This window comes from Pituophis catenifer, unplaced genomic scaffold, assembly GCF_029215685.1.
Source record: "Pituophis catenifer annectens isolate HBS135680 unplaced genomic scaffold, rPitCat1.0.hap2 SCAF_8, whole genome shotgun sequence".
In the NCBI taxonomy this organism is placed as follows: Eukaryota; Metazoa; Chordata; class Lepidosauria; order Squamata; family Colubridae; genus Pituophis; species Pituophis catenifer.
Genome location: NW_027256888.1, coordinates 56,686,889 through 56,714,032, shown reverse-complemented (window position 1 = coordinate 56,714,032; position 27,144 = coordinate 56,686,889). Strand labels below are relative to the sequence as shown.

The 27,144-nt window shown below is 38.8% G+C and overlaps 1 protein-coding gene across 1 annotated transcript; it reads left to right on the top strand.

Annotated features, from left to right (window-relative positions):
• The first annotated feature begins 4,733 nt into the window (after window positions 1-4,733).
• On the top strand, window positions 4,734-23,120 carry TMEM154 (transmembrane protein 154). Its single transcript, XM_070949157.1, has 6 exons — window positions 4,734-4,794; window positions 13,984-14,298; window positions 16,574-16,601; window positions 18,790-18,843; window positions 19,287-19,372; window positions 23,053-23,120. The coding sequence occupies exons 1-6, from the start codon at window positions 4,734-4,736 to the stop codon at window positions 23,118-23,120; spliced, it is 612 nt and encodes a 203-aa protein (XP_070805258.1).
• The last annotated feature ends 4,024 nt before the right edge of the window (window positions 23,121-27,144 follow it).

Below are 27,144 nucleotides of genomic sequence, written 5' to 3'. Positions count from 1 at the left end.
AAAAGCACTGGCACCAAAGGGGTTGCTCTTCTCACTGCTTCTCTGGCCATTTAAACTTAGAGAAGAGAAGAGCAAGAAGAGGGGAAATGAGGCTTTTTAGGAGCAGTTCCCTAGCACCAAGATCTGCTTCCCATATTTTCACCCTTCTTGAATCACCATTCCTATCAGTTAAATCATGTATGGCAAGAGAAGAGATAGAAGTGAGCAAGGACAGCATTTTTGGTCCCTATTCTCCAACCTTGTAAAATGAACTGACAATGGGAGATCTGCTTCTCCTGCCCTCCATCTCAAGAGATGAGTTTGAAGCAAAACAGCAGAGGGCAATGCAAGCAACAGAAGTTTTAAGAATGTTATTTTCTAGGAGAAAAACACTTCAGTGCTGTCACACCGAAGAGCCTACAGTCTGTAAGTAACTCTGTCCCTAAATTCAACCTCTAGCGAATATGCTTCACAACTCCACCCTAATTCTGATCCCAATCTTGCTGAAACTTGTACTGTTAGCAGTCTGCATGCTCAACAGATAAATATGAAAGAAAACCTGAAATACCCAAGTACACAACGTGAATTTCAGGGAGAAGGCCAGGGAAAGAACAGTAAGGCTATTGTGAATATATAGGTTGTAAGGCTGAATGTACTTGCAGCTACATTCTTATCATACTTCATCAGTCTACTATATTGTTGAAAAAAAAGAACCCTACAACCACCAGAGACTTATATTTACAGATATCCGAACAGATAATTTTATTCTCCAGTTATATTATGCATAACCCTCCCCACCCAAAAAACCTGGCAGAAAGTTCGATGAACTTTGTACTCTTTTGAAAAAAATAACAATCATGTAACAATATCTGTCTTCCAGTTTTCAGTTTAACTTCAAATGTTTGGATTCAAACACCATCTTAAGCCATAATATAGTTTATTTGGTTTTGGCTTAGTTATACGAATAAAAAGATTGTGGTTTACAAATCTTGCGATTTGTAGTGAATCTCACTATTATAAATTAGTCAACAGCCATTGTTAAAACAAACACAGCTAGTGCTATGTGTGAATCCAGCATGGGTGTGTTGTGGCCCACTTGTGGAACTCAACTGCAGGAGTTCTGCAGGGATCAAAACAGTTCCTAACCTTGCTCTATTGTACAACAAGAAAGATGTAATTGTTTTCATATGGTTTGAATAAAAAGTAAGCTTGATCTAGAAATTTTATTTTGAAATTTTTAAGTATAGTTTCTCTTAAATTAACCATAAAAAGATACTAATTTAGACATTGGATGATTAATTATTGTAAAAAAAAATAATAATACATGAATATTTGATAGTACTGCTTTTAATTTTTAGTCCTTTTAAGCATAAACTTGAACAGTATAACTGAAGTTGTAAGACATCTCTTTGTATACCATTAATGCAGCAGAAATGTTGGGCAGCATGGTGGCCTAGTGGTGAAGTTGCGCTCCTTGGAAAGTTGACAGTTCAATCCTACGTAGCAGCAAATATTTCTCTCCTAGGGAGCAAAGAAAAAAAAAATCTGCAAACTCCACATTGCATCAGGAAAGGCATCTGGCCAGTAAATGCTCAGCTCCATTGAGTCCCTCTGACTCTACCTACTTTTTACAGGGTCATAAAAAGGCATCTGAAATGTATCAGCATTAATTATCATTAAAATTATATTTTGTAAATGCTACATATTTAAATTATGAGTGCTATTATCTATGCTATCTACTCAACACCATTGGATGTATCTTGAATCTTGTTCAGTTTCCCACTACAGAAATGGAAGCGCTTCACCTCAAATGAAATATTGTTTATTTAATCATTTAAATTTATTGTAATCATCCACCTCAGCAGACCTTGAATGGCTTACAAAATCCAAAAACAATCAAAACAGTTAAACTCTGAATTGTATTCTAGGGATAGTAGTGAACATAAATATGACAATAGTGATGTTTATTGAGGAATGTAGAGAAATTTACAGTTCAACATTGGAGTGCATATTTGATCATGTATGATCATATTTGAAATGGGCAAATTATTAGCTAAATTCCTTTCTACAAAGACATGGTTTTCTTAACTATTGCTTTTTGAATAAACCATAATGAGTTAATTTAGCATTACACAATAAGCTGTAAAACATAACTTACACGTCGTAATAACTGGGATGGCAATAACTGCTAAGCCAAAATCAAACTAATCATATTATAGATTAAGCCAGTGGTTTGAACCCATCTTTCAATCTCATTAATCTTGTGGTTGCTGAATGCAGTTATTGATTGATGTATTTGTAATGAATATGCAGACTTTCAGGAAAACCTTTTACTAAAGCAATAAGCAAAAGCTGATTAAAGCAGAAAAGTGTTGGTGAGAGATTGGCCGAGCCAAGGGGAGAAGTTAAATGGGGAATTAGTCTGCAATCCTTACATTGACATAAGAGGGCAAAGTCTGACCATCACCACCACCCCTTGAATGCTATTAAACCTTATATAATCTGGACAAAAGCCAGTCTGAGAAGATTCCTGTGTTATAAGCTTGAGCAATAAAATAGCTAATTGAACTCTTCAGGTGTGGATCTGATTGTTCGTAACTGCCAAAAAGAGATGCAAGAACAACAAAGGCCTGTTGGCATGGCACCACTAAGCCCAAAAGTTTTGTTAGTGGGAATTGATAATACCATCTCATCCTTGGTCATGTCAATGCCCATCTTCAGCTGCTGCAGCAGTTGTGCCCCTGTCTGAAGCACTAAGACCTTGTAGTGTCCTTTTTACATACAGGCTATTGCACTGGCCTTTGAAGAGCATTTGAAAACTGCAAGTGGTGCAAAGTGTATCAGCTCAGTTACAGGACAAGGATTAATGTCTAAAAGCTTATTATGCCAGTACTCAAGGCTCTGCATGTGTTACAATAGGCTTCTGAATACAAATCAGAATGCTGAGTTTCGATCTATGAAGTCCTTTGGTAGGATTAAGGGCTTGCACTAAAGCAGTTTCAGGACTCCCTTCTCTGGCAAGACTCAGCGCATCCTGTAAATACTTTATATCACCAAAAAAGCTGCTGACAATCTCATATTTTTACGAGTCATGGGAGGGAGGGAGAGGGAGGGAGGGAGGGAACTGAAAACTATAGGACAAGCAATGGCAGCACCAAGACTATGAGTAGAGCAGGGGTGTCAAACTCAAGGCCCGGGGGCCGGATCTGGTCCACGGGGTACTTAGATCTGGCCTGCAGGTCGGCCCTGGAAACAGCGAAGGACTGGCCCGCGGGGCTTCTTCCAGTGAAAACAGAGCTCACAAGGGCCGTGGGGGGCCCTCCCAAGCTCCGTTTTCACTGGCAGAGGGTTGTGGTCGCAGGCAAAAATGGAGCTCAGGAGCCCGTTTTCACTGGCAGAATGCTTGAGCTGCCACAGGTGCCCCCGGTACAAGTGGGCACCTGTGGCCATGCCCACCCCGGTCCCCCAAGGTCAAACACAACCCTGATGCGGTGCTCAATGAAATCGAGTTTGACCTCCCTGGAGTAGAGTAATATTTTTGTGGTATTCATCCAGAAAGTATTAAAAACAGAATTATTCCATAATACTCTCAGGAGTTAAATGATTTCTTGTCATTAATGTCATTGTGTCCTGATCAAGATGTGGAGTATCTATCACATAATCCCACGATAAGGATTTTAATATTATTATGAATATATTATTGTTATATTTATTGTGGGTCTTTTATTGTTTGTAGCAGTATCTTCTCTTTGGGCATTTCCTGTAACCTGTCATAAATCAAAAGAAACTGATGTTGTGTATATTTAATGAAACTTTTTAAAAAATCACCAATGTTAAACTTAAAATCTCTGGTTTCCAGTAATCCAAATGGCAATTGACTTGGAGTTAAAGGACATGCTAAACTGAAGATTTTGACTTCTAAATTATGTGCAAAAGGAACCTAGATTTAGTTATGTTTTTTTTAAAAAAAATACTTTTGGCATTCAACTGATTAACAAAAGAAAAGCATCTTTGCTTACAGTGGTGTTAATTAGATGATACAACTTCAATAATAAGATCAAAGGAGAGGGGAGGGAGAAATACGCAAACAAGCCAATTCATTGATGATCAAAACTGGGGGAAATGCAGACAAATCTATATAGCTCAGAAGCAGAGCATTGGCATGTCATGCAACAGATCCAGGGTCAGCCTCAAGGCAGGACCAGAAAATGCTTTCCTGCACCTACTAATCTATCTTTATTGCTTAATGGTCTATCTTGTTATAAGGTAGCCTCCTGCATAACAAATGAGAAGGAATCTAATCGTACAGAAGGAGCTGGATAACAAACCAGCACGCAGCCCCATACATTCCTGCATTGGTGTTTATACAATTTCTTTTGGATCTCAACTTTAGTGTATTATATCCACAGTGACCCACATTATATTGGTCTCACTTTAAAAAGTTTTTACCCCTTTTTCTCTGTCTTAAATACCAGGATCTGGATAGTATTCAGGTTCTGAAGACACAAGAGGACGGAGACATCCTCCTAGGGAGGTTTTACTGTTCACTTTTTTTCGGTTGAATCAGTGCTTTTCCAGGAACCTTTTGCAATTGTTTGCTGGTTTGATAGGCCTAAACTGAATTACATCACTTCCTAAAAGTAACCGAACGTAGCCCATCTTCCTAAGTCATCTTACACATCCACCACAGAAGCAGTAAGCAGGAAATGTGCAAAAGAATGAAAGCAGTATCACATCTGCTTTAGAGAAGTAACATGTATAAGTACAACTTCTTGCTGTCCTTTCTGTTGCTGAGTGGAGTATTTGACTTCCACGGTAAGTAGGAACATGCCTTCTGCATTGTTAAGAATAACCATGCAGACAATATTATGCTCCAGGCTATAGAACTGTTTTTGATGTGTCACACCCAGAAAATCTGGTCCCTGCAAAGGCTACACAAGCCTGCACCATTTCTTTCAGTGTTGTTTCCCAACTGCACGCTGACTTTTCTTTCCCATGGATCCAGTTTGAACTACAAATCCAAGGTGTGTTAATCTGTGAATGAATTTTGTGTTTCTGACCCATTGTTAACTGTGCTTAAGGTATTAATTCACTTGGATGTTTTTTTAAACAATAATGCCTGTATTCCTATTATTATAATACACTCTTAATAAATATAAGTAATTTCTTTTTCTAAGTTGATTTCTAGGAAACATTGTAATGTTTTATATTTTAGAGGCAAATGAAACAAAATACTAACAATCTACTAACATTATCGGTAGAACATATACAATTGTAAGGAAGGATCAAGTTCCTGAAATAATATATAAGATGAAGCTGTGTTATTTAAGATAGTATAACTTAAAAGATGTTTATTTAACTTTCAGAGAGGCACTCTGTCAAAGAACAACAAAAATGTGTTGGGTGTTTTTGTTCCGGATAAAAACCATTAGAAAAATTCTTTTCATTTCATATATGTAGAATTATATACATAACCAAGTTTTTCTAAATTGTTTCCAAAGCAACACACTGTAAACACCATCTTCTGTGGCCAGAATGATGTAATCTAATCTAATCAAATGTGCAGATCATAACGGTTGGGAAGGCTGGACCAAACATTTTTATATTAAAATCTTAATTATTTGCTTTTCCTTTTAATTTTAAAACAATTATCTATAAAAGGGCTATCTAAATATACTATACCTACATTAAGCAAATGCCTAAATTAGATGAGACATTTGATTTCCTAATATTTACAGATTTACCTCTCAATTGTTATGAAAGAAAGAAAAAACTTTAAAAGTTTACTGCAAAGGACAAAAAAATATACCAGTCGGCTTCATGTCTTTCACTGCTGTAGATGTCATCATTCTTACCTGCTGAGTTACTTTCTGCACGTCTAAGCTTGCTGTTTAGAATAAAAGCAGTATCGAAGCATGTAGCCCTAATGCTATGTAGACAATTATTTTGTAGTTGGGACTATTCTTGCACTGTACAAATTGAAATTTAGGCTTAGGAGCTGGTTATCTACGGGACCGCCTACTACCACCAATAGCCTCCCACCGGCCGGTACGCTCTCATAGAGAGGGGCTCCTCTGGATGCCGTTGGCCAAACAATGTCAACTGGCAGCCCCTAGGGGGACAGCCTTCTCTGTGGGGGCACCTACTATCTGGAACGAGCTCCCCCCGGAGATACGGAGGATCCCGGATCTACGCATCTTCTGCCGCGCTCTTAAGACCTTTTTATTCCCCCAGGCAGGCCTGGCCTAATCTTTTCCCTCTTTTTAATTATGCAAATTTTAATCGGTTTTTAAATGATTGGGGTGTTTTAATCTGTCTGGGCCAAATTGTTTAATTCGATTTTACTTTGTTTTTAAATTTTGTATCTATGTATTTTTACTGTTTGGCTGTTCACAGCCCTGAGTCCTTCGGGAGTAGGGCGGTATATAAATCAAATAAAGTAAGTAAGTAAGTAAGTAAGAAACAGCAGTTCTGGAAGGTTACAAGAACGGAATTTCTGACGGGATGATATCATAGCAATTGGTGGCGCTAAACTTTCTGACGCATTTTTTGTGAAATAGCTTAAATCAGATTTAAAAGCTGAATTAGTCACCTTATCACAGTATTCTTACACATTCATTTTGTTTCTTAATTTAGCAGGAAGGTAGAGAGGAATGGAAAGAGGCAGGATGTTCACACCCACCCATTGGCCACTCACAACTAATTAAAATTAAGAATATAACATTCAGGTCATAAATACTTATCTGATATTTTTTATTTGTCACCTTTTAATTATCATTCACAGTAGCTTTTATCATATGTGAATCAGTGGTGGGTTGCTCTTGGTTCGGTCTGGTTCTTGCGAACCGGTAGTAAAAGTGGTGGGAGGCTCCACCCACCCGCCTGGACATCATTATGGACGATCTGCGCATGCGCAGAAGCTTCTGTGCATGCGCAGAAGTGCGCACGCTCCAATTGCGAACTGGTAGCAAAGGTAAGTAGAACCCACCCCTGACGTGAATCTCTCCATTCTCTGCACTTGCAAAGTGGTATAGTATAAACAAGTGACTATATAAAGACCGAGTATATAAATGTTTGTCCATGTTATCACCACGTTCTTATGAAAGATACTATAAGCTTGTAAACTTTTTAAACTGTTAAAGGAGAGTCTTTAAAAAGGGACGTTCAAAAGAATAACAAAAAAATGCAATTCTTGCTCAGGCGAGTTCTAAAATGGATAAAGATTATTTGACATACAAATCAAGATAGTTTATGCAAACAGGGACACAATGTATATGCCTTTCTATGAAAACTGAAGAGTATGTCGTATCAGAATAGAGAAGTGTGAAAAGCCTTGATAAGAAGAGCCCAAAATTTTCAAGTTATCAAGGTTTAATACCATTGCATTGCTCTGCATCAAACTGCTTAAATATATTAGCTCACGGGTGTCAAACTCATGGTGACACATTGCTGTCATGTGATGTATCGCAATATTTTTCTCCTTCACGGAGCTGGGATGGGCGTTGCCTGCACATCAGTAGTGGGTTTCAAATCCCAGCGCTACCGGTTTGCTATTGGTAGCGTGCAGGTGCATGCATTTGCTTTGTGAGCATGCAGTACTTCTGCGCATGCGCAGAGAGTTTTTGATGACATCTGGGCGGGTGGATGGAGTCTCCCGCCGCCGCCACTACCAGTTTACCCGAACCAGGGTGAACAGGGAGCAACCCACCACTGCTGCACGTGATGCATCTGGCCCATGGACCGCCAGTTTGACATCCCTGAATTAGATCAATGTCATGGTTTGGGTCACTCCATGATGAAACACACTTCATATATTGATCTGTTGGATCAAACTGAACAACTATTGGAGGTGTACCTGAAGGTTACCCATTTGGGTTACAAACCATTTAGAACAGTGGTCCCCAACCTTTTTATCGCCGCGGACCAATCAGCCTTTGATAATTTTACCGTGGCCCGCTGAGCGCGCGCAGGGGTGGGGGCTTTGGGCCACACGTGCGTACCTGCGCGGGGCTCTCTTCCCTGGAGCCTTTGCGCACGGCCCAGGAGCTTTTGCGCACGGCCCAGGAGCTTTTGCGCACGGCCCAGGAGCCTTTGCGCTGCAGCGTTCATGTCCCCCGGCCGCTGCGCGGCCCGGTGCCAGGTACTCCACGGCCCGGCACCGGTCCGCGGACCAGGGGTTGGGGACCACTGATTTAGAAGATTCCCTTTCTTCCCATTCTACCTCATCTGAGATTCCACCCTTTGCCTGAAATTCTAACCCCTCACCTATCCTCACTTCTCATGCAGAGATAAAGTTCACGTATAGCTGATCCAGGATAAATAGGCTTAAAGTAGTCCCTAGTGCCACAGGTTTAAGATTGTTTTTCATGGGGGAAACTGGAGCTTCCCCACATCTCCCTTTCCTTCCCCACCTCTACTTTTCCCCATTAGGTCCTGGGGTTTGTGAGATCTTTAAAATAAGACACGGAAGGAAGCAAGCAAGGAAGTCAAAAGTAATTCCCCCTAACATGCAAAGAATAGCAGAATGAAGCTTATTGTTTTAGCAGGTAAACAAGGAGGAAGAGAAGTATCTATATTGGGTGTCTTTTAAAATGGACTATTTACTTGACCTTGTGCAAAAAAAAAAAAAAAAAAAAGAGCTTGAAACAAATATTTATTTCATTTAAAAAAAACTTATTAAAGCACTGTAATATAGAGATGCATATGCATTTATTAATCTGGTTTTATGGCTTAGTGTGTTAAGCAAAAATACTGTGAATTTCTACTTGGTCTGGAGGAGCAGCAAGTTTCACGTGTTCAATTCAGATGGGTTCAATCCAGTGTTGGGTTTCACTTACCTTTGCTACTGGTTCGCTTGTGCGCATGCACTCACTTGGCTCGCGCACGCACTACTTGTGTATTACATGCGCAGAGCATATTTGATGACGTCCAGGCAGGTGGGCGGAGTCTCCCGCCGCTACCAGTTCGCTCAAAGCGGGGCGAACGGGTAGCAACTCACCACTGGTTCAGTCCAATATAAAGGAACTGAGTAATAGCTCCTGCCCACTTCTAGTCACCCCAGATAATAAACAAAGAGAATCTCTATGCGTGCAAAGAGTATTATCTGCAACTGGGAGCTTTTGCTTCCATGAGGAATCTAACTGTCCACTGTCAGGATTTTAGCTCACGCAAAAGTAGTTGCTGATAGGATTGAATTTTGCACAACCAACATCCATGCTGTAAGCATCTTTTTCACATCACTCCTTCAACTATTAATTTATTTTTCTAAGAACTATATAATGATGGCCTTTTAAGGACAGGAGATGTTGATCCACCTAGAATGTTTATACCCATAGAATGCTGAGAGAAGGGTTTTTATCCACCTAGACTACAAGATGATGCTGTAATCTGGCCCTTTCTGGTTTATAATCACTGCAGCTGGGAACTCATAGGCTGGGATGCTTTGCCGTGTAAATAATTAATTTCAGATGGAAAGCTTTTATATGTGGGGGAAAATAGGAGTTTTATTTTTATTAAAAATTAATTGATATATTTAGCTCACTTTATCACCACTATCCCAAGGCCAAGTTACATACAAGTACATTTTTAGTTCCAAAAGTACAAAGATTGCAAAACAGGGTAACACGCACTTATGTATCCACTTGCAAACAACTTTTTTCATCTACACATAATACCATTAACATGTACTTCACTGGTCTCCATCTCGTCAGTCTCCCAGGACTCATTGCACAACATGTTTGCTCACTCCTATCATGCATTTCCTGCTGTTAAGAATGCATTCTCCAGTCTCCATCAGGCAGATGATCATTAATGGTAGAAGGAAATCACTTGGATACAGAAAAAAAGTGGCATACATTTGATTGGGATGGCACCAGACTCACAGGGGGGAAAAAAGAATTCTTCCTGTCCAGCATGAATAGGATTTAATGAAAATGAAGAAGCTTGCCAGTAACTGGACTTTACTTATTTATTTATTATTTATTATTTATTTATTTCGTCAAGCATGTGTTAGATAACAGGTATCAGTATAAAAATGATTATAAATACATGAAATGGATATGAATAAAAGGGGACATTAGGACAGGGACAGTAGGCATGCTGATGTGCTTATGCACGTCCCTTACATACCTCTTAGGAATGGGGTGAGGTCAACAATAGGCACTCTAAGATTAAAGTTTTGGGGGTTTGGGGAAGAAACCACAGAGTCAGGTAGTGCATTCCAGGCATTGACCACTCTGTTGCTGAAATCGTATTTTCTGCAATCAAGTTTGGAGTGGTTGACCATAAGTTTGTATCTATTGTGTGCTTGTGTATTGTTGTGATTGAAGTTGAAGTAGTCATTGACAGGTAGGACGTTGTAGCAGATAATTTTATGTACTATGCTTAGGTCAGACCGAAGGTGATGTAGTTCTAAGTTGTCTAAACCCAAAATTTCAAGTCTGGTGGCATAAGGTATTCTGTTGCGAGCAGAGGAGTGGAGTACTCTTCTCGTGAAATATCTCTGGACTTATTCAATTGTATTAATGTCCAATATGCAGTGCCGGTTCCAGACAGATGAGCTGTATTCAAGAATTGGTCTAGCAAAAGTTTTGTATGCCCTAGTTTGCAGTTCAATATTACCGGAGAAGAAGCTACGCAAGATTAGGTTAACAAGTCTTAATGTCTTTTTGGCAATGCTGTTACAGTGAGCTCTGGCGCTTAGATCATTTGAGATGAGTACTCCAAGGTCCTTGGCAGAGTGAGGGTCGTCTACGAGGTCGTATCCACCCAGCCTGTATTTTGTGTTCTGATTTTTTTTGCCGATGTGTAAGACTGAGCATTTGTTGGTTGAGATTTGGAGTTGCTAATTGTTTAATTTAATAAATTTAACTTTAATAAAGGTTTGGTCAACATTTTGCTTGGGAAATCTCCCGTCTCATTATTGCCAAGACTTGCCTGCTGCACCTGCCATTAGTCACTCTGTAATCATTGCCCTGTCACTGTCTGGTAGTCTTTCTTCCTTTTGCCCCTTGTCATCATCATGTATACCATGACAGCTGAGGTCTTTTTGAAAGGCTGGATTGACCAATCTGCAAGCGAGTATCCTTAAATGAGACTGGGATAAGAAGGGACAGGAGCCTGTTAGTTGAATCTGTTTTTCCTTCTACACAGGCTCAATGTGGCACATCAAGCAGCTCTTAATTGCCGACTGTCTACTCATAATCTAAACAAGGAACAGGCAACCTAATGCTGTAAACATATTTCAGAGTTTGACCTCCATCTTCTTCAGCTAGGATGGCCAATGGCAAGAGAATGTGGGAATTCGCTAAAATAACTGGCCAACACGCGACTTTACATATTTTCTTCAGAATGACATGACTTTTAAAAATGCCCACTTTGCAAAACAACTTATGAATTGGCTAGGTAGAGTTTTCTCTGGAGAACATACAATATTCATATAGTTGGATTTTATTGATCACATGGGGTGAATTCCAATAAATTGGCCAATGTAATTGTAATGGTTTTTAAAAAATAAATTTTATTAATTTTCTATTAATTATATTTCTTAGGACTTAATAAACATCGTGTTGTCTGGGTATTTAATTTGCTTAACAATACTGATTACATTCCTAATCTCCACCCCTTTTTTCCAACCACTGATAAAATAGATTCCATATTTGATAGCATTCTGTGTCTTCTTTCTGCTTAATTTTCAATGTCAATCTATCCATTTCTGCACAATCTAATATCTTCTTGATTATCTCTTAATCTTGCGGTGTTTCTTCATTTTTCCAATATTGTGCAAATATAATCCTCATTGTTTTTATGTAATATTAAATACATACTTTTCTTATCTAGTTTTTCTGATATTATACCTAATAAAAAGAGTTCAGGTTTAAAATCTACATGTTTACCTATCATCTTTTCTAGCCACCTTTGCCCAAAATTTTTTTTGCTTTAACACAAGTCTACCACATATGATAAAATGTGCCCATTTTTTCCTTACATTTCCAACATTTGCTAGACATATTTTTAAACATTTTAGCTAACCTAGCAGGTGGTGAATGCCATTTATAAAACATTTTATATAAGTTTTCTTTATAATTATAAGGGTTTTAATTCACTCAGTGAATTCATTTGATATGCTGATTTCTGTGTCAAGCAAAGATGGATAAAGTTATCCAATCATGTAGTCAGAAGATCTTTAACCATAATATTGGTATGTTGCAGCAATCAACTGTTGCGTACTTTTAGCTCTCTTCCCCATCTTTCCCTAAGCATCTGGCATAGATGGGAGAGTGACAGAGCTCAGACTGAAGTTATTTTGGGAGCAATTAATTTGCAAAGTGTCTGAAGTATGTGTTGCTGTTGAAGACAAGAACAAATATTTACTTCTCACCAACGATAATATCAAGCTTTCAGAATGCATTTTGAATTCAATACTTGGAGAGAATGGATTTATTATCATGGCATATTATTGATTAATAAATCGGAATATCTTTTGTAAAAGGTTTTTTTTTCATTGATTTCTCTTTTTTTTACAGCTCCACATCCAGAATTTTGTTAGCAATAAACTTTTTGCTATGAATTAGAAAGTCTGTTTTTTCCTGACTAATTGCAGTTATTTCAGAAACCATCTGTATTTGCATGTGTACATATAGAAATACAAACATACACACACCCATGTGTATATAAGTTTCATTTGTTCATTCTTACAAAAACCAGAGGGAACCACACAATACTAAAAACCAGAGGGAACCACACAGTACATATAAAACCAAATGAGTAAGGATTTGTTCAGTAGTTTAGTTATTTAAAACAAGCACACAACAGATACAAACTTAAAGTGAACCGCTCCAAACTTGACTGCAGAAAATATGACCTCAGCAACAGAGTGGTCAATGCCTGGAATGCATTACCTGACTCTGTGGTTTCTTCCCCAAACCCCCAAAACTTTAACCTTAGACTGTCTACTGTCAACCTCACCCCATTCCTAAGAGGTCTGTAAGGGGCGTGCATAAGCGCACCAATGTGCCTTCCGTCCCTGTCCTAATGGTTCCTCTCTTTGTATCTATTTTATGTATTCAATTCATGCTTATACTTATATAATTATCTAATACGTTCTTGACAAATATAAATAAATAAATAAATAAATAAAAATCTATTTGTTATCTGAAAATTTATGTTTCTAATGTCCAAGAAAGAATAGGGGTTTGTGTAGAAATAAATCAGGTACCTACAACAACTGGCTTGGCATATCACTTAAGCATTATTTGCTTTTCCTATTAATACCCACTTCTCTATGTTCTCACAGAAGGTTTGAGAGAGCAAAAGGGGTATTATTTATTATTGTAGGATGTGCAGATCATAAGAAATAGTGGAAGTTTCTTCCATTGCTTAAAATACTCTTGGTTGAAAATGGATTGGAAGTAAACTGATGTGGCAAGGATTTCTTGCAAGATATCTAAGCGGAATGCAAATGCTTACTTTGGGTGAAAAATATGAAAATCACTTGAGTGAAAAAGCAAATAATGCAATTATACTCAAATGCTAAATTAAACTTCAAAAAGAAACATGAAAAATGCCTGTTATGTACTTAACTGAAAAACTTCCAGTAATTTTCCTGCTAGTCTTTTAATTCAACTTTTTGTCACCGTCTACTAATTTTTGTACAATTTGGTTTTAATTTCATTTTCATGAATGCTTTGTAGTTATTTGCAAAAAGAACATTCAGCTACAATCCTACATGAAGATTATTACCTTAAAGTTTACCCTTTGAGCCTTGACCAAACTTGGTGAAAATGAATATCAATCGAAAGAGGAAGTATGAATCATTACACAATCAGAGGGAAGATAGTTGCAAGAGAAACCCCAACAATATGATAATTTAATTATCAATAGCAGTTCTTGAACAGTTATATGGTGCTCATCCTTATTTTGTCAGAATGTTAGAGATTGAAAGATAAATATTCATAATAGTATTAATAGATTAATAATATTGGTTATGTTTTTCCTTTTTTGTAGAGTCCGTAACTACAATGGCAGATAATGAACATTCTGGTGATGGCATATCATCGACTGTGCCCAGCACAGTAGAATCTATTAGTTCTGTTTTATTTTCAATTTCGGTTAATAAATCAGAAGAGCAAAATGCCACAACACCAACTGAAACTGAGAATACTATAACAGAAAGTACTTCTCCCAAAGAAACAAATGGGAATGAATCCATTTTAACTACTACTGTGATAATTGGAGTTGCTGTAGTGCTGCTCCTAGTCCTCTTGATTATCCTGGTAATCTTTATTGTAAGACGTCGCAAACGGAAACAAAGCCAAGAAGGTAAATATTAATATCACCTGGATAGAGAAATAAGGGTCATGTGGGACAAAATAGCATTCATGCTGTAAAAGTAATGTCCCAATTAGATTTATGTCTTTTAAAGCTCTCTAAGATTAGTCAGCAATTGTGTAAAAATCCTTGTTTCAAGTATAAACAAGTTTGATGTGTTATCATTGAAGTTTGAGTTATACAGGAAGAAAAAAAAAACCTGAATGAACTATTTTATGGTAATGCAAAACATATGAAACCACATCTATCTAGAGCAAATATCTCTGCTAATGGGTACCAGCCTCATTTAGTTCTATGATAGAACAGGTTTACCAATAATCCCACGCTGCCCAAAATTTTAGTAACGGATCACAAACAAAAGTTTTTTTTATTTTTCTTTGCTTTCCTCTCTTATTGTTGATAAAGTGCCCTCTATGGCTGTCACTTCACAAATGTTATATGTAGAATAGAATCTCTGAACAAGTTATTAATCAATGCTCCATCCTCACTTTTCTTTGGGATACCCATGACCTGCCTTTCCAATAAAATCTGGGTAGTTATGGATCCTAACAAAATAAGACAGAGAGCTTCTTTTCTAATCTTCTATTCTTTCATCTGTATATCAAAGTCATCCAATTTACTTCAGCTATTAATTTTTACCTGGGATTAAAATCTCTTTCTCTCTCTCTCTCCCCCTCCCTCCCCCCTACCACCCTCTTCACTTTCTTACTAGTTTACTTCTTAGTACATCTAATATTTGCATACCCAAGGGTATGCAAATGTGGCAGGGCTGTAATCCCCCAATTTCCAACCAATATGCTTTTGGTGAGGAATAGCACGCCTAACTTCTCTGAGAAGCATGGCATAAGGCCATGATGGCATGCCGTAATGGCATGTGCGGCATCACCTATTTCTCTTCCGGGTTTCTGGTGCGATCAGCTGGCCTTTTGCGAGTGGCAGCACCAGAAACTGGAAGAACTGGTCTTCCATTTTCCTGTGTGAGCATGCGCGTGGGCCAGCTGATCATCGCGAGCACATGCGCACCAGAAGCCCAGAAGTCCAGCTGATCGGGGTGCATGCGCGTACCAGAAACCGGAAGTTCATTTTCGGGTGCGCACATGCGCCATTGGCAGTTCCTCTTCTGGGTTGTGGCCCAGATGAGCGCACACTCCCTTTTCGGCATTTGGTGCCAAAAAAGTTTGCCATCACTGGCATAAGGCAATTCCTTGAGCAGACAAATACAAAGGTGAGCTGAGTCAAGTAGAATCTTATTTCTTAGCTACTCATTGGGGAGTCCCCAAGAGCAGAATGAAGGCACATATTAGCATATTTGCTGAAACACAAATAATGCATTTTGGACTTAACTTGAAAAAAGAAAAGTGATGGAGAACCTGTCCATTCCTTGCAGTGCACTCTCATAGTATCTATGTGATCATCGCCTTGGCACTAAGGAGTGCAAGAAAATAGGTTAAGGGCTATCATAGGCAGGGGACGTTGCCTGTTGTTGAAGCAGGCCTGTTGTTACTATTTTTCTAAGAGCAAGGGAAAGGCCTTAGGCAGAGGTGGGTTTCAGCAGGTTCTGACCAGTTCTGGAGAACCGGTAGCAGAAAATTTGAGTAGTTCGGAGAACCGGAGAAAAATTCTGACTGGCCCTGCCCCCATCTATTCTCTACCTCCCAAGTCCCAGCTGATTAGGAGGAAATGGGGATTTTGCAGTAACCTTCCCCTGGAGCGGGGAGAGAATGGAGATTTTACAGTATCCTTCCCCTGCCACACCCACCAAGCCATGCCCACCAAGCCATGCCACGGCCACCATGCCACACCCACAGAATCAGTAGTAAAAAATTTTGAAACCCGCAACTGGCAATCTTGGCAACGGTGGAAGGTGCTGCGGAGCCAGCCTTCTCTCATCTTCTCTATAATTGGTGCCACACCAAAATGTTGTCGAATGGTGTCATTTGTGATGTGGTTGCACCAAGCCATGCCACGCCCACCAAGCCACGCCAACAGAACCGGTAGTAAAAAAATTTGAAACCCACCACTGGCCTTAGGTCTTATTCTGTATTCGTTTTTTTTTAAATCAAAGTTGCAGACAAGTTCTTATAGGGATATTTCTTCTGCTGCAGAAATGTGCTGTAGGTTATTTTAAAGTTTCTTCACTAGTAACATTGTTGGATAGTTTGCATGCAGTAGCCTTTCCCAATCTTTGGTCTTCTAATGTGCTGGATTTAGTTCCAGTGATTCCCATTCAGCTGGATTAAGCACATCTCTTTTTTTTTTTCCTCAGATGAGCTAGGAAGTGAAAATGGTAAAAGGTAAGAAATTTATAGGTCTGCTTCTTGTCACTTGTTATTTATATTTTAAAGCTGGCACAGGAATTCTGGGTGTTGAAGTCCACAAAGTCATAAAGGGGACATAATTCTCCACCTCTGCTCTAAAGTTACATCATGACTCTTTTCTTTCTATAATCTGTCCTATCTAATCATCGGAACCATAGGTCACAAATTCATATTTTTACTTTTTTATGCAAAAAAAAAAAATCCTTAATTTTTTCCAGTCAACAATAAATACAAACACAGATAGTCCTTGCTTAATGACCAGTCACTTAGCGACTGTTTGAAGAAATGATGGACTTCTCCAGAGCTACTTATGACCCATTGTGGAATTCTGATGGCGACACACGCATACATACCTACACTTTGCAATGATGTGGTTGCATTTTGGGTGCTTGGCAACCAGTTCATACTGATGGCAGTTGCAGCATCCTGCAGTCATATAACTGTTTTTCTGCATATTTTGCCAGGTTCTGGTGTTTAGTTCTGGTTTCCAGAAAAAAAAAAAATCCATAGAAGCCAAATCTGGCCCTAGGCTTGTGCCTCGGCATGCATAGATTCAATAAAGCAGGCTGAGGCAGGAAGATCATTTTATTATGATGAATTCAGAACGTTCTGATAAAAAGAATTCCTCTCATTTAAAGAGGGAACCTTGAGACTCATCTTACATTCCCTTTTATAATTAAGACATTAAAGGAGATTACAAAAGAAAAGTTGATTGGACAGGACAAAAGTATCTTCCCCTTTGCATAGGAAATCATTTACATGAAGTTAAACATATCACATATTTGCATCCATAACGCCACATTTAAATGAGCTCTGACGAAGAAGAGGGCTTAAAATTTAAGATGTTAGTGAAGGAAAATGCCACAAGGTTGCTTAGAGTTTACAAAGAGACAAAACAGTTGCCAATTAACACTAACAAACTCTCTCTTTTATCAGAAGGCAAGTTACTATTTACACAGTCCTATTCTATTGTGGGCTGGAGAGCCAAGACAGTTTTAGCTAGCAGTTTAGGAATGTTAGAAATTATCAATCTATCCACCCAGCAACAGAATAAAGATGTTTATACATTACAATCTGCAATACAGGGGTGAAATCAGGGGTGAAATGCTCCTGGTTCGGACCGGATCGCCCAATCCGGTAGCGATGGAGGCAGGTGGTTCGGAGAACCAGTAGCAAAAATCCCTGCCCCCCCACCCCCAATATCCAGCTGAGCCGCACAATCATCAGAGGCTTTTTTTTTTACTTTTAAAAGCATTTTTTCTACAACCTCTTCAGCCAAAAAATGCTTTTAAAAGTAAAAAAAAAAGCCTCTGATGATCGTGCGGCTCAGCTGGGATCGTCAGAGGCATTTAAAAGAAAAAAAACCCTTTTTTTCTTTTAAATGCCTCTGACAATCCCAGCTGAGTTGCCTGATCGGCAGAGGCTTTTTGAAAAAGCCTCTGCCGATCAGGCAACTCAGCTGGGATCGTCAGAGCCTTTTGAAAGCATTTTTTTACAACCTCTTCGCCGAAGAGGTTGTAGAAAAAATGGTTTTAAAAGTAAAAAAAAAAATAGCCACGCCCTCCCAGTCACATTACCCCCACCACCACCATGCCACGCCCACAGAACCGGTAGTAACAAATTTTAGATTTCACCACTGGGTGAAATGCTACCGGTTTGCACCGGTTCATGTGAACCGGTAGTGATAAATACCGGTTCGTCCAAACCGGTATTTTTGACAATCAGCTGTGCCACACGATTTATATTCACTAGAAAGCAGGAAATCCTGCTTTCTAGCAAATCGGCACAGCTGTTCCCCCCTTGCTGTTCTACTTACTTTGTTAAGCCTTATTTTTCTGCGAAAAGTGCGTGTTTGGCGCAGTATGCATACGTGCATGCTCGGTATGCGCGGGCAGTGAACCAGTGGCAATGCGCGGACAATTTCACCACTGCTGCAATAGTTTGTTTAAATGTTTGTTTAACAACTTCTGCATTTATTAACAGCTGTTGTATTCACTTAATGACCACAGCATTAATTTAACAACCTCTGCAAAAAAAAAAAAAAGATTGTACAATCAGGCATGGTAATGTGATGACCTGTTTAATGGCTGCCTTATGACCATAATTCTGGGCTCATGATCATAAGTCAAGGACTATCTGCATTGACTTTTCTCTAATCAAACAGGTCAATTTCACCATCTCAGCAAGTTCTATCATCTTCACCAACTATTTCTCCACTGTAGGTACTGCCAAAGCTTCCCATCTTTGCATGTACAATAACCTCATTGTGGTTATCATATATAAAAACAACATTCCATGATTTTTCCCCAACTGCTTAACCATTAGTCTCAAGAGCAAAAGTTCTGTTTCAGTTGTTCAGCATTAATCTTTATAATCCTCTGAATCAGTGTATGCGTTTGTACCCCAAATCTTCTAGCTTTTTTGCATGTGCACATCTACTGTACCTGTCTTACCATATCTACGCTTTGCTGTTGCTAATTCAACTGCAATGTAATCTAATGAATAATATTTATTTTTTTCAAACTAAAGCCCCCAGTTGGTAGACACTTAGCTATCCTTGAGCATGTGCCCAATATAAACAATTTTTTCGGAAAACTAAGAAAAGCAATTCTAAATTTTTGGCTCCAAAATCTTTGTTTTTTTTTTTTTTTTTTAATTAAGTCCTATTTTTGAGGAAGATACGCCTTCTGTAATGGAAATTGAGATGGAAGAATTGGATAAATGGATGAACAGCTTGAAAAAAAATGGTATGTATTTATCCCTATCTGACTTACGACTTTTGTCTTCCCTGATATATCTGTCTCTGACATTGATAAATATTTTAAACAGTTGTAGATAATAACACATCATAAAATGAGAGCAGAAAGACATGCTCTATATTTTAAGAACCTTAATTTTTAAAGAAGAGCTAATAGAAAAAGGTGTCCTTTACATAAAGAATATTTTATTCTGAACATATGTTTGTGATATTTTAAAATGTCAGGTGTTTGTTGAAATTAGCAGGATTTTAATGTTAAAGGCATGAATTTATAATATACTTTACAACTGATTTACAACTTCTAGAGCTTTTTCTTCAGTTCTCTCTTTGGGATAATTCTACAAAGTAGGCAATGACCACATTGGACCATTTGTGTAGATCTTTTAGATTGACCACCTAACTGCCATCATCTGGAATGGAAGATTTTTTCCCCCCCTTCATAATTTCCTTCCTAGTCCAGTCTGGAAGCAAAAACTGCATTATACAATTATATTTAAGATGGCTTTCTTGGCTTTTTTATTTTAATCACTATGCATGGTTGTCTTTTTTGCTGGATTAAATCAAGCTGCTTGGCAGGGGGAATGTAGGATCAAGCTGTTTGTCTAAGAAGGACTTTAACAATATTTGGCTCTTAGAGAAAAACGACAGAATAAATCAGAAAAGGAGAGAAATATGTGTAGGCATCCTTGGCTGAGTATTGGATGGTTTGTTAGGGCAATTCCCTACAGCCACTTCGCCATGGTCAAATTGCCACAACCAACTCACCATGGCTAACTCACCATGGCCAACTTGTCTTGGCCAGATTGATGCGGGACAACTCACCACAGCCAACTTGCCACAGGAAAACTCACTGTGGGACAAGAGTTACACTAATATTAAAGAAATGGTAGAATAGAATCATTAAAGAAGGATGCAAGTGGAGGGGCAGAATGAAATGTAAATGGCAAAAATTAAAATAATTTTTCCTTACTTTAAATGATTAAATAGAATTGTGAAGTTGTCCTACAGTGAGTTAACTGTGGCGACTTGGCCATGGCACGTCATCCCATTCTGATCCCAGGAGGATGATTGGAGCTTAGGATTTAGTATTTAGTTTTGTTTTTATGGTTTTTGCTACGTTTGTGGTTTTATTGTTATTGTCAGCCACGCAGAGTTACGCTCTAAGATGGGAAGCCATAGAAATCTTTACATTTCTAAAAAAAGAGTAAGAAAACAAACAAAACAGAGGTTTAGAATCCCCCTTCTAGCCTGGCACCTTCCTGATAGATTGGATTATAACACTCATCACTCCAGTTGGGTTGGCCTGGATAGCTATGAGTTTTAGTTCAATTGTTAAAACCCTGCACACCAAGAATCTAGTTTACAATAAGTGTAAAAAGACCAGCCATGTAAGGAGGAAACCTTGTACCTGGCACATGTCAGGTACAATTCATATACAAGTTGTGCAACAACATTTACACTGGAAAGTACAGTCCATATAAAACCTATCCCTTGTTACTTTGCACAAAAGTTATCTTCTACTCAATGGCCAGATTTTGATTGCTTTCACTCTTTCCTTATAGTAGGACTGAATATATGCTCTACTTGCAGATCATTGAATGTGTTCCTTTGCACAGTAGGAATTTATGTATTTATTTGCATAAGAGAAAGCAATGGAGGCAGGATATTAATGGATTATTAAAATGTGTATTATTGTTATCAATATGACCCATTTGTAGCAGATACCCATGTAATCTGCAGATATAACAAAAGTTGTATATATGCAATTTCCTCCAACTAAGAGTGGAAATGTCTAAGCTTTATAAATCTCTTTCTCTAGTAACTAACATAGATCAATTCCATGCCCTGACTAAAAAATGTGCCAGCCCATTAATTTAAGTGAATATTTGTTCTTTTTTTATGATCATATGTCCAGCCATGTTTGTCCAACAAATACTGAAATGATTTTATGATAAATCAGGCTTGAGGAAGGCATAATCACAGGTCTTGATTAAGCTGTATGAAAATTAAGCTTCAGTTTGCAGAAACAGTCTAATTCTTCATTTGTTTGTACAGCATTCATAAAACTGGCATCTCATATTCTAACTCTGAGCCAGAACAGGAATAATTATTTTAATAAAGTTACTCACTTTGTTTACCTTCCTGTTTCATGAAGCTTTATAAAGCATAGATCTACTTGAAGACTGAATTACTAAGAATTTCCATAAATTTGGGAGGGAGTTGTAGCATTTTCAGTTGCACAGTCATATTGGTACTAAGGACATAGTTAATTTGAATTGGAATTAAGGACATACTTAATCTGAATGCCACATCAGGACCTAAGTGAATTGGACTGAATTTAAATTCAATTAATTATATATATAGTTTAATTTAATATTTCACATATGTTTAATCATTTCTCCCTTTGGCATTATTTCAATTTGTAATTTGATGATAACTTGCAAAGGAGTTCTGAGACCAGACTTCTCAAGTTGCATGCTATAGAGCTGTAATGGTGAACCTATGGCACACATGCCACAGGTGACACGCAGAGCCATATCGGTGGGCACATGAGCTCAGCTCCAGCGGGCATGCACGTGCCAGCCAGCTGATTTTCGGGCCTTCTGGGCCCACCAGAAGTAGGGAAACAGGCTGTTTCTTGCCTCCGGAGGGCTTCCGGGCAGGTGGGGAAGGCCATTTTCGCCCTCCCCAGGCTCCTAGAGAGGCTCTGGAGCCTGGGGAGAGCAAAAAAAGGGCCTACCAGGCCCACCGTGCCATTGTGTGCCAAAAGCGGGGGGAGTGCAGGGGTGTCACACGCGCATGCGTGGGGGGCCCCTGTACTGAATTACGGGTGTGGGCACACGCGACACCCTACGCCCCCGCGCCAACCTCGCTTTTGGCACGTGATGGCAAAAAGGTTAGCCACCACTACTATAGAGCAACAGTAGTAAATGTATTCAATTTTCCGATACTGCATATATTTTTAATGGTATTTTTCCTCTCCAAAACTTTCAAGTCTCTTCAGAGAAAATCCCATGGAACACACAATTACATTGTGTACACCTAAACAGGCCTTATATAAGCAAACTGGTAGATACTCCTACTAGGTAAATCGTTTTGGAAAACCACAAAATATCTGCACATATGGCATGGGACATAAAAGGAGGGTATGTAGTTTTTTACCAAAATAACAAAAGGGTCTGATTTTATAAAGGCTGAGAGCTTTCATTAGGGTAAGGTAGGTTATATTATATACCTCTACACCACATAGAATGTAATGTCACTTATCTGTGGTTTGCAACACGATCACTTGTCAAACAATATGAATGACAGTAAGCCTGATCTTCAACTAGGTGGCAAAAGATGGAATTCTAGTCATTATATGTGATAGTACTTGCTAGTGATTTGATATTTGTTTGTTTGTTTGTTTGTTTACAATAATACAATGGACAGTTTATTATTATCCATTTTATTTTTAGCCGGTTGGCAAAAGCAAAATGCTAGAGCGGAGAGCCATTTATATATAATGCGCAGAGAATGCCTTGCGATAAATGAAACAAAGGCAATTATTGCTCCTGACATTTTTAATAAAACATAATATTTTTTTACAAATAGTATTAGACATTGCTATTCCAACTGAATTGCTGTCTTGCCAATTCTCAAGGCTAATAGATTGTTGTCTTTTCACAGCAGAAAGTGATTATTTGCCTGCTTTAAAAGAAGAGAAAGACTGTAACACCAACCCAAGGTACTTATAATTCCCAGTTCCTAAAAGTGACACTGTTAGTAGATCCATAATTGCAAAAATGTTACATCTTCCTCTTCCCTTTATTCCTTGATATCTCGCTCGCTTCTAATTAAAAAAAAGTATATATTCCTCAAAAGCACAGCCTATACAGGTAGTACTCGACTTACAACAGTTGACCGCTGAAGTTACAACGGCAGTAAAAAAAGTGACATATGACCTTTTTTCATAGTTATGACCTTTGCGGCATGCCCATGATGATCGTGCGATCAAAATCTAGATGTTAGGCAACCGGTTCATATTTATGACTGCTGCTGTGTCCCAGGGTCATGGGATCACCCTTTTCTGACCTTCTGACGAGCAAAGTCAATGGGGAAGCCAGATTCACTTAACAACCAGATTACTAGCTTTTCAGCTGCAGTGATTCACTTAACAACGGTGGCAAGAAAAGTCGTAAAATAGGAGCAAAACTCACTTAACAAATGTCTCGCTTAACAACAGACATTTTGTATTTATTTTGTATACAGACTACCTGTATTTATTTTGGCTCCTTCAGAAAACAATGGGAATTTAAACTCTTCTCTTGTGAGATTGAGCAGAAGCTTCCTTATGTAAATGGTCTATCAGAAATGCCATAGAGATTCAGGTCACAGTTCTACTTGTGTCTGTTCATTAGTTCTATAATTATTGAATTGCAACTGAGCAGTTTTCCATGGACAAAACCAAGTCCATAGTACTGGGGGAAATGGCATTTTTCTTTCCTTCTACTTCCTTTCTGTGCTCTCTAAACCTGAGAATTGGGAGGGAGGGCTTCTAAATTAGTTTTGTAGGAAGGAAGGCTTAAGACGAGCAGAGGTTCTCTGGGTTGCTATGGTAGTAAACACGTTAAATGAACTTGCACCCGATTGTGCAAGCTACAGAGATCATTTCACTTTTTTCCTAATGCAACTTATAATAATACTACAGGTATTGTATAATATGAAAACGTAATTTAAAACATGCTCTTAATTTTTCCCCTTGCTATCACTGTCCAAGAACGAATAAGCCTTTACAAATGAGCCTTTACAAATTCAACCCTTAAACTCTCAGTGCTACAGATCTTTTCAAGGTTATTAAAATACTGCTGTATTTGAGAAGGCAAATAAATCCAATTTATTTTCCCATCTTAGTTACATTTTCAAGTGGAGAGTCCAGCAGAAAACATTGGATGATGTTCCCTGACTATCTCTTGTTGATTAAAAAAGCCAAATAAATGGAGAGGAAAAGAGAAGGGAAGAATGGTTGTTACCACTAGATGGCTCTACCTTATTGTAAATGATGGCACAAGTATAGGCTTATATATCTTGGTTCTGAGTCACAGAAATTGCTAAAGTAAACGATGTAGAAAAATAAACTTCTCTGGGATAACTGCACCATGAGAGGCCAAAAAAAAAACAAAAAAAAACTTGAATAAAATCTCTGGATTTCTTACCGTTTGCTCTAGTGGAGAGGTCTACAATCTAGTGCCGTGATGGCGAACCTATGGCATGCGTGCCACAGGTGGCATGCGGAGCCATATTAGTGGGCATGCCAGCTCAGCTCTGGGGCGCATGCGTGCACCGGCCAACTGATTTTTGGGCCTTCTGGGCCCACCAGAAGTAGGGAAACAGGCTGTTTCCTGCCTCTGGAGGGCCTGGGGGTGGGTGGGGAAGGCTCGTTTTTCTTTCTTACCTGGTTCCAGATCCTCTCTATGCATCTGGGAAGAGCGAAAACAGCCTTTCCCACTCCCTTGGAGGCCCTACGGAGGCTGAAAGGGCCCATTTCCCGACTCCCAGTGGGACAGGAAGTGACATTTTTTCCTGTCACCAGCCTCCAGAGACTCCTAGAGAGGCTCCTAGAGACTCCTAGAGAGGCTCCTAGAAACTCCTAGAGAGGTTCTGGAGGCTGGGGACAGCAAAAAATGTCACTTCCTGTCCCACCGAGAGTTGGGAAATGGGCCCTTTCAGCCTCCGTAGGGCCTCCAAGGGAGTGGGAAAAGCTGTTTTTGCCCTTCCCAGATGCATAGAGAGGATCTGGAACCAGGTAGGAAAGAAAAACGGGCCTACCAGGCCATCATGTGCCAGGAGCAGGGTGGGTGGGGTTGCATGTGCATGCACGTGGGCATGTGCGCGCGCGACCCTCCCCTGTCCCCCTCTCTCCTGGCACGCGATGGCAAAAAGGTTAGCCATCACTGATCTAGTGCATATCAGAAATCCTGGAAGTATATACTCATCCCACCTCCCATTTGCAGTCCAAACATAGCTAGTATTGCTAGTGAGAGTTGGAGAAGAAAATGTACATCACGATCACTTGGAAAATGTTGGAAAAGTCCCAATTAGCTATTATACCACATTAACATACAATGTGATCTCCTGTGACCTGTAAAATATCATTTGACTTTTCTCTAAAAACCAACGTTTTAAACACAATTTCTAGGACTAACCAAAAGAGTTGCATAAGAGTTCAATCCAGAGCAACCAAGTCAAGGCTTGTATTCTATATTTATTTATTTATTTTATTTATTAATTTAACTTGTATACCGCCCTTCTCCCAGAAGGGACTCAGGGCGGTGAACAGCCAAAATTAAAAAAACATACAAATACAAAAGTTAAGATAATTAAAAAGAATTAAATCACTAGCTACCCAATTTAAAACCCCCAAATCCATAAAATTTAAAATCCCAATTTAAAAACCATTTAGGCTAGGCCGAACATGAAGACTAAGATATGTACAAGTAATCAATTTGCATGCAGTTACTACAGATTTTAAAATAAGGGTAATTTTTTAAAAATGGTAAATATAATCTCCAGCATTATATCTGAGAAAGATAAGAGTTTGTTGCCCATTGTTTTAGGGTAAGTTTGCTTTGTTTTGCTCCTTTAAAAGATAGGTAAGTGTTTTTTGTATAACAGCTGAAGGTTAAAACCTTTTGCCATATCACTGAACCTCATCTCTCTCTTGATCAACAAATTCTTTTCTATATTCTGCTTGATATCTTCTAGCTCCTGGCCATATGATCCTGGGACACATTTTAGATGTATAATTACAAATATGCACATAGTTAGACCATTACAAGCTATTATACCTGGGGTGGGTAGATGAAATAGGAGGAAATATTTGGTAAACAAAAACAAGAAGTAGATTCAGGAGGGGATCTGACACGTGGGAATCTTTTTTCAGTACAGAACCTGACAGAAGATACCGTAAGTCTATAATTAATGACGTATTGAAGGAAATATGATTAATTTTATATCACAATCATAGATTCCTGTTAGAGAGCTATGGCTTTCAGACTGGCCCATAGTTAATGTATTTTATATATACTGTATAGTAGCTTATACACTGCTCAAACAACTAAAGGGAACACTACTACTGTAGTGTACCACAGTAAAACTGTAAAACTACTGTATGTAAAGAACAAAGTATTTAATAGGGCTATTTCATTCATTCAGATCTCGGATGTCTTCTGCTTGTGTTCCCTTTATTTTTTTGAGTAGTATATTTTTGTTGAGAAAAAAAATGAAGAGTTTCTGAGAAAACAGATAGGCAAGGGGATCTCTTCACTCAATGTGTGTAAGCATCTTAACAGAATTAAGTTGGAAAGGACTTTGGAGGTTGTTAAGGATATTGTTGTTGTGTTACCAACCAGCAGAGTATAGAGCACAGAGAAACGTTGCTGAGAGCAATGAATAAGAGATGTGCAAACTGGTTTATCAAAAGTTTACTTTATAGTGAAAAAACAATCTCATAGTCTTTAAATCAATCCAAGTCTTTGCCAGTTAAATCAGTACAGTGATACAAAATCTTCTTACCACACAAACAATAGTTGGTTAGAATAACAAACTCACTCTGGTTCACAAACCACGATGGTAGTAGATCCATCCAACCAGTGGTCCCCAACCCCCGGTCCGCGGACCGGTGCCGGGCCGTGGAGTACCTGGCACCGGGCCGCGCAGCGGCCGGGGGACATGAACGCTGCAGCGCAAAGGCTCCTGGGCCGTGCGCAAAAGCTCCTGGGC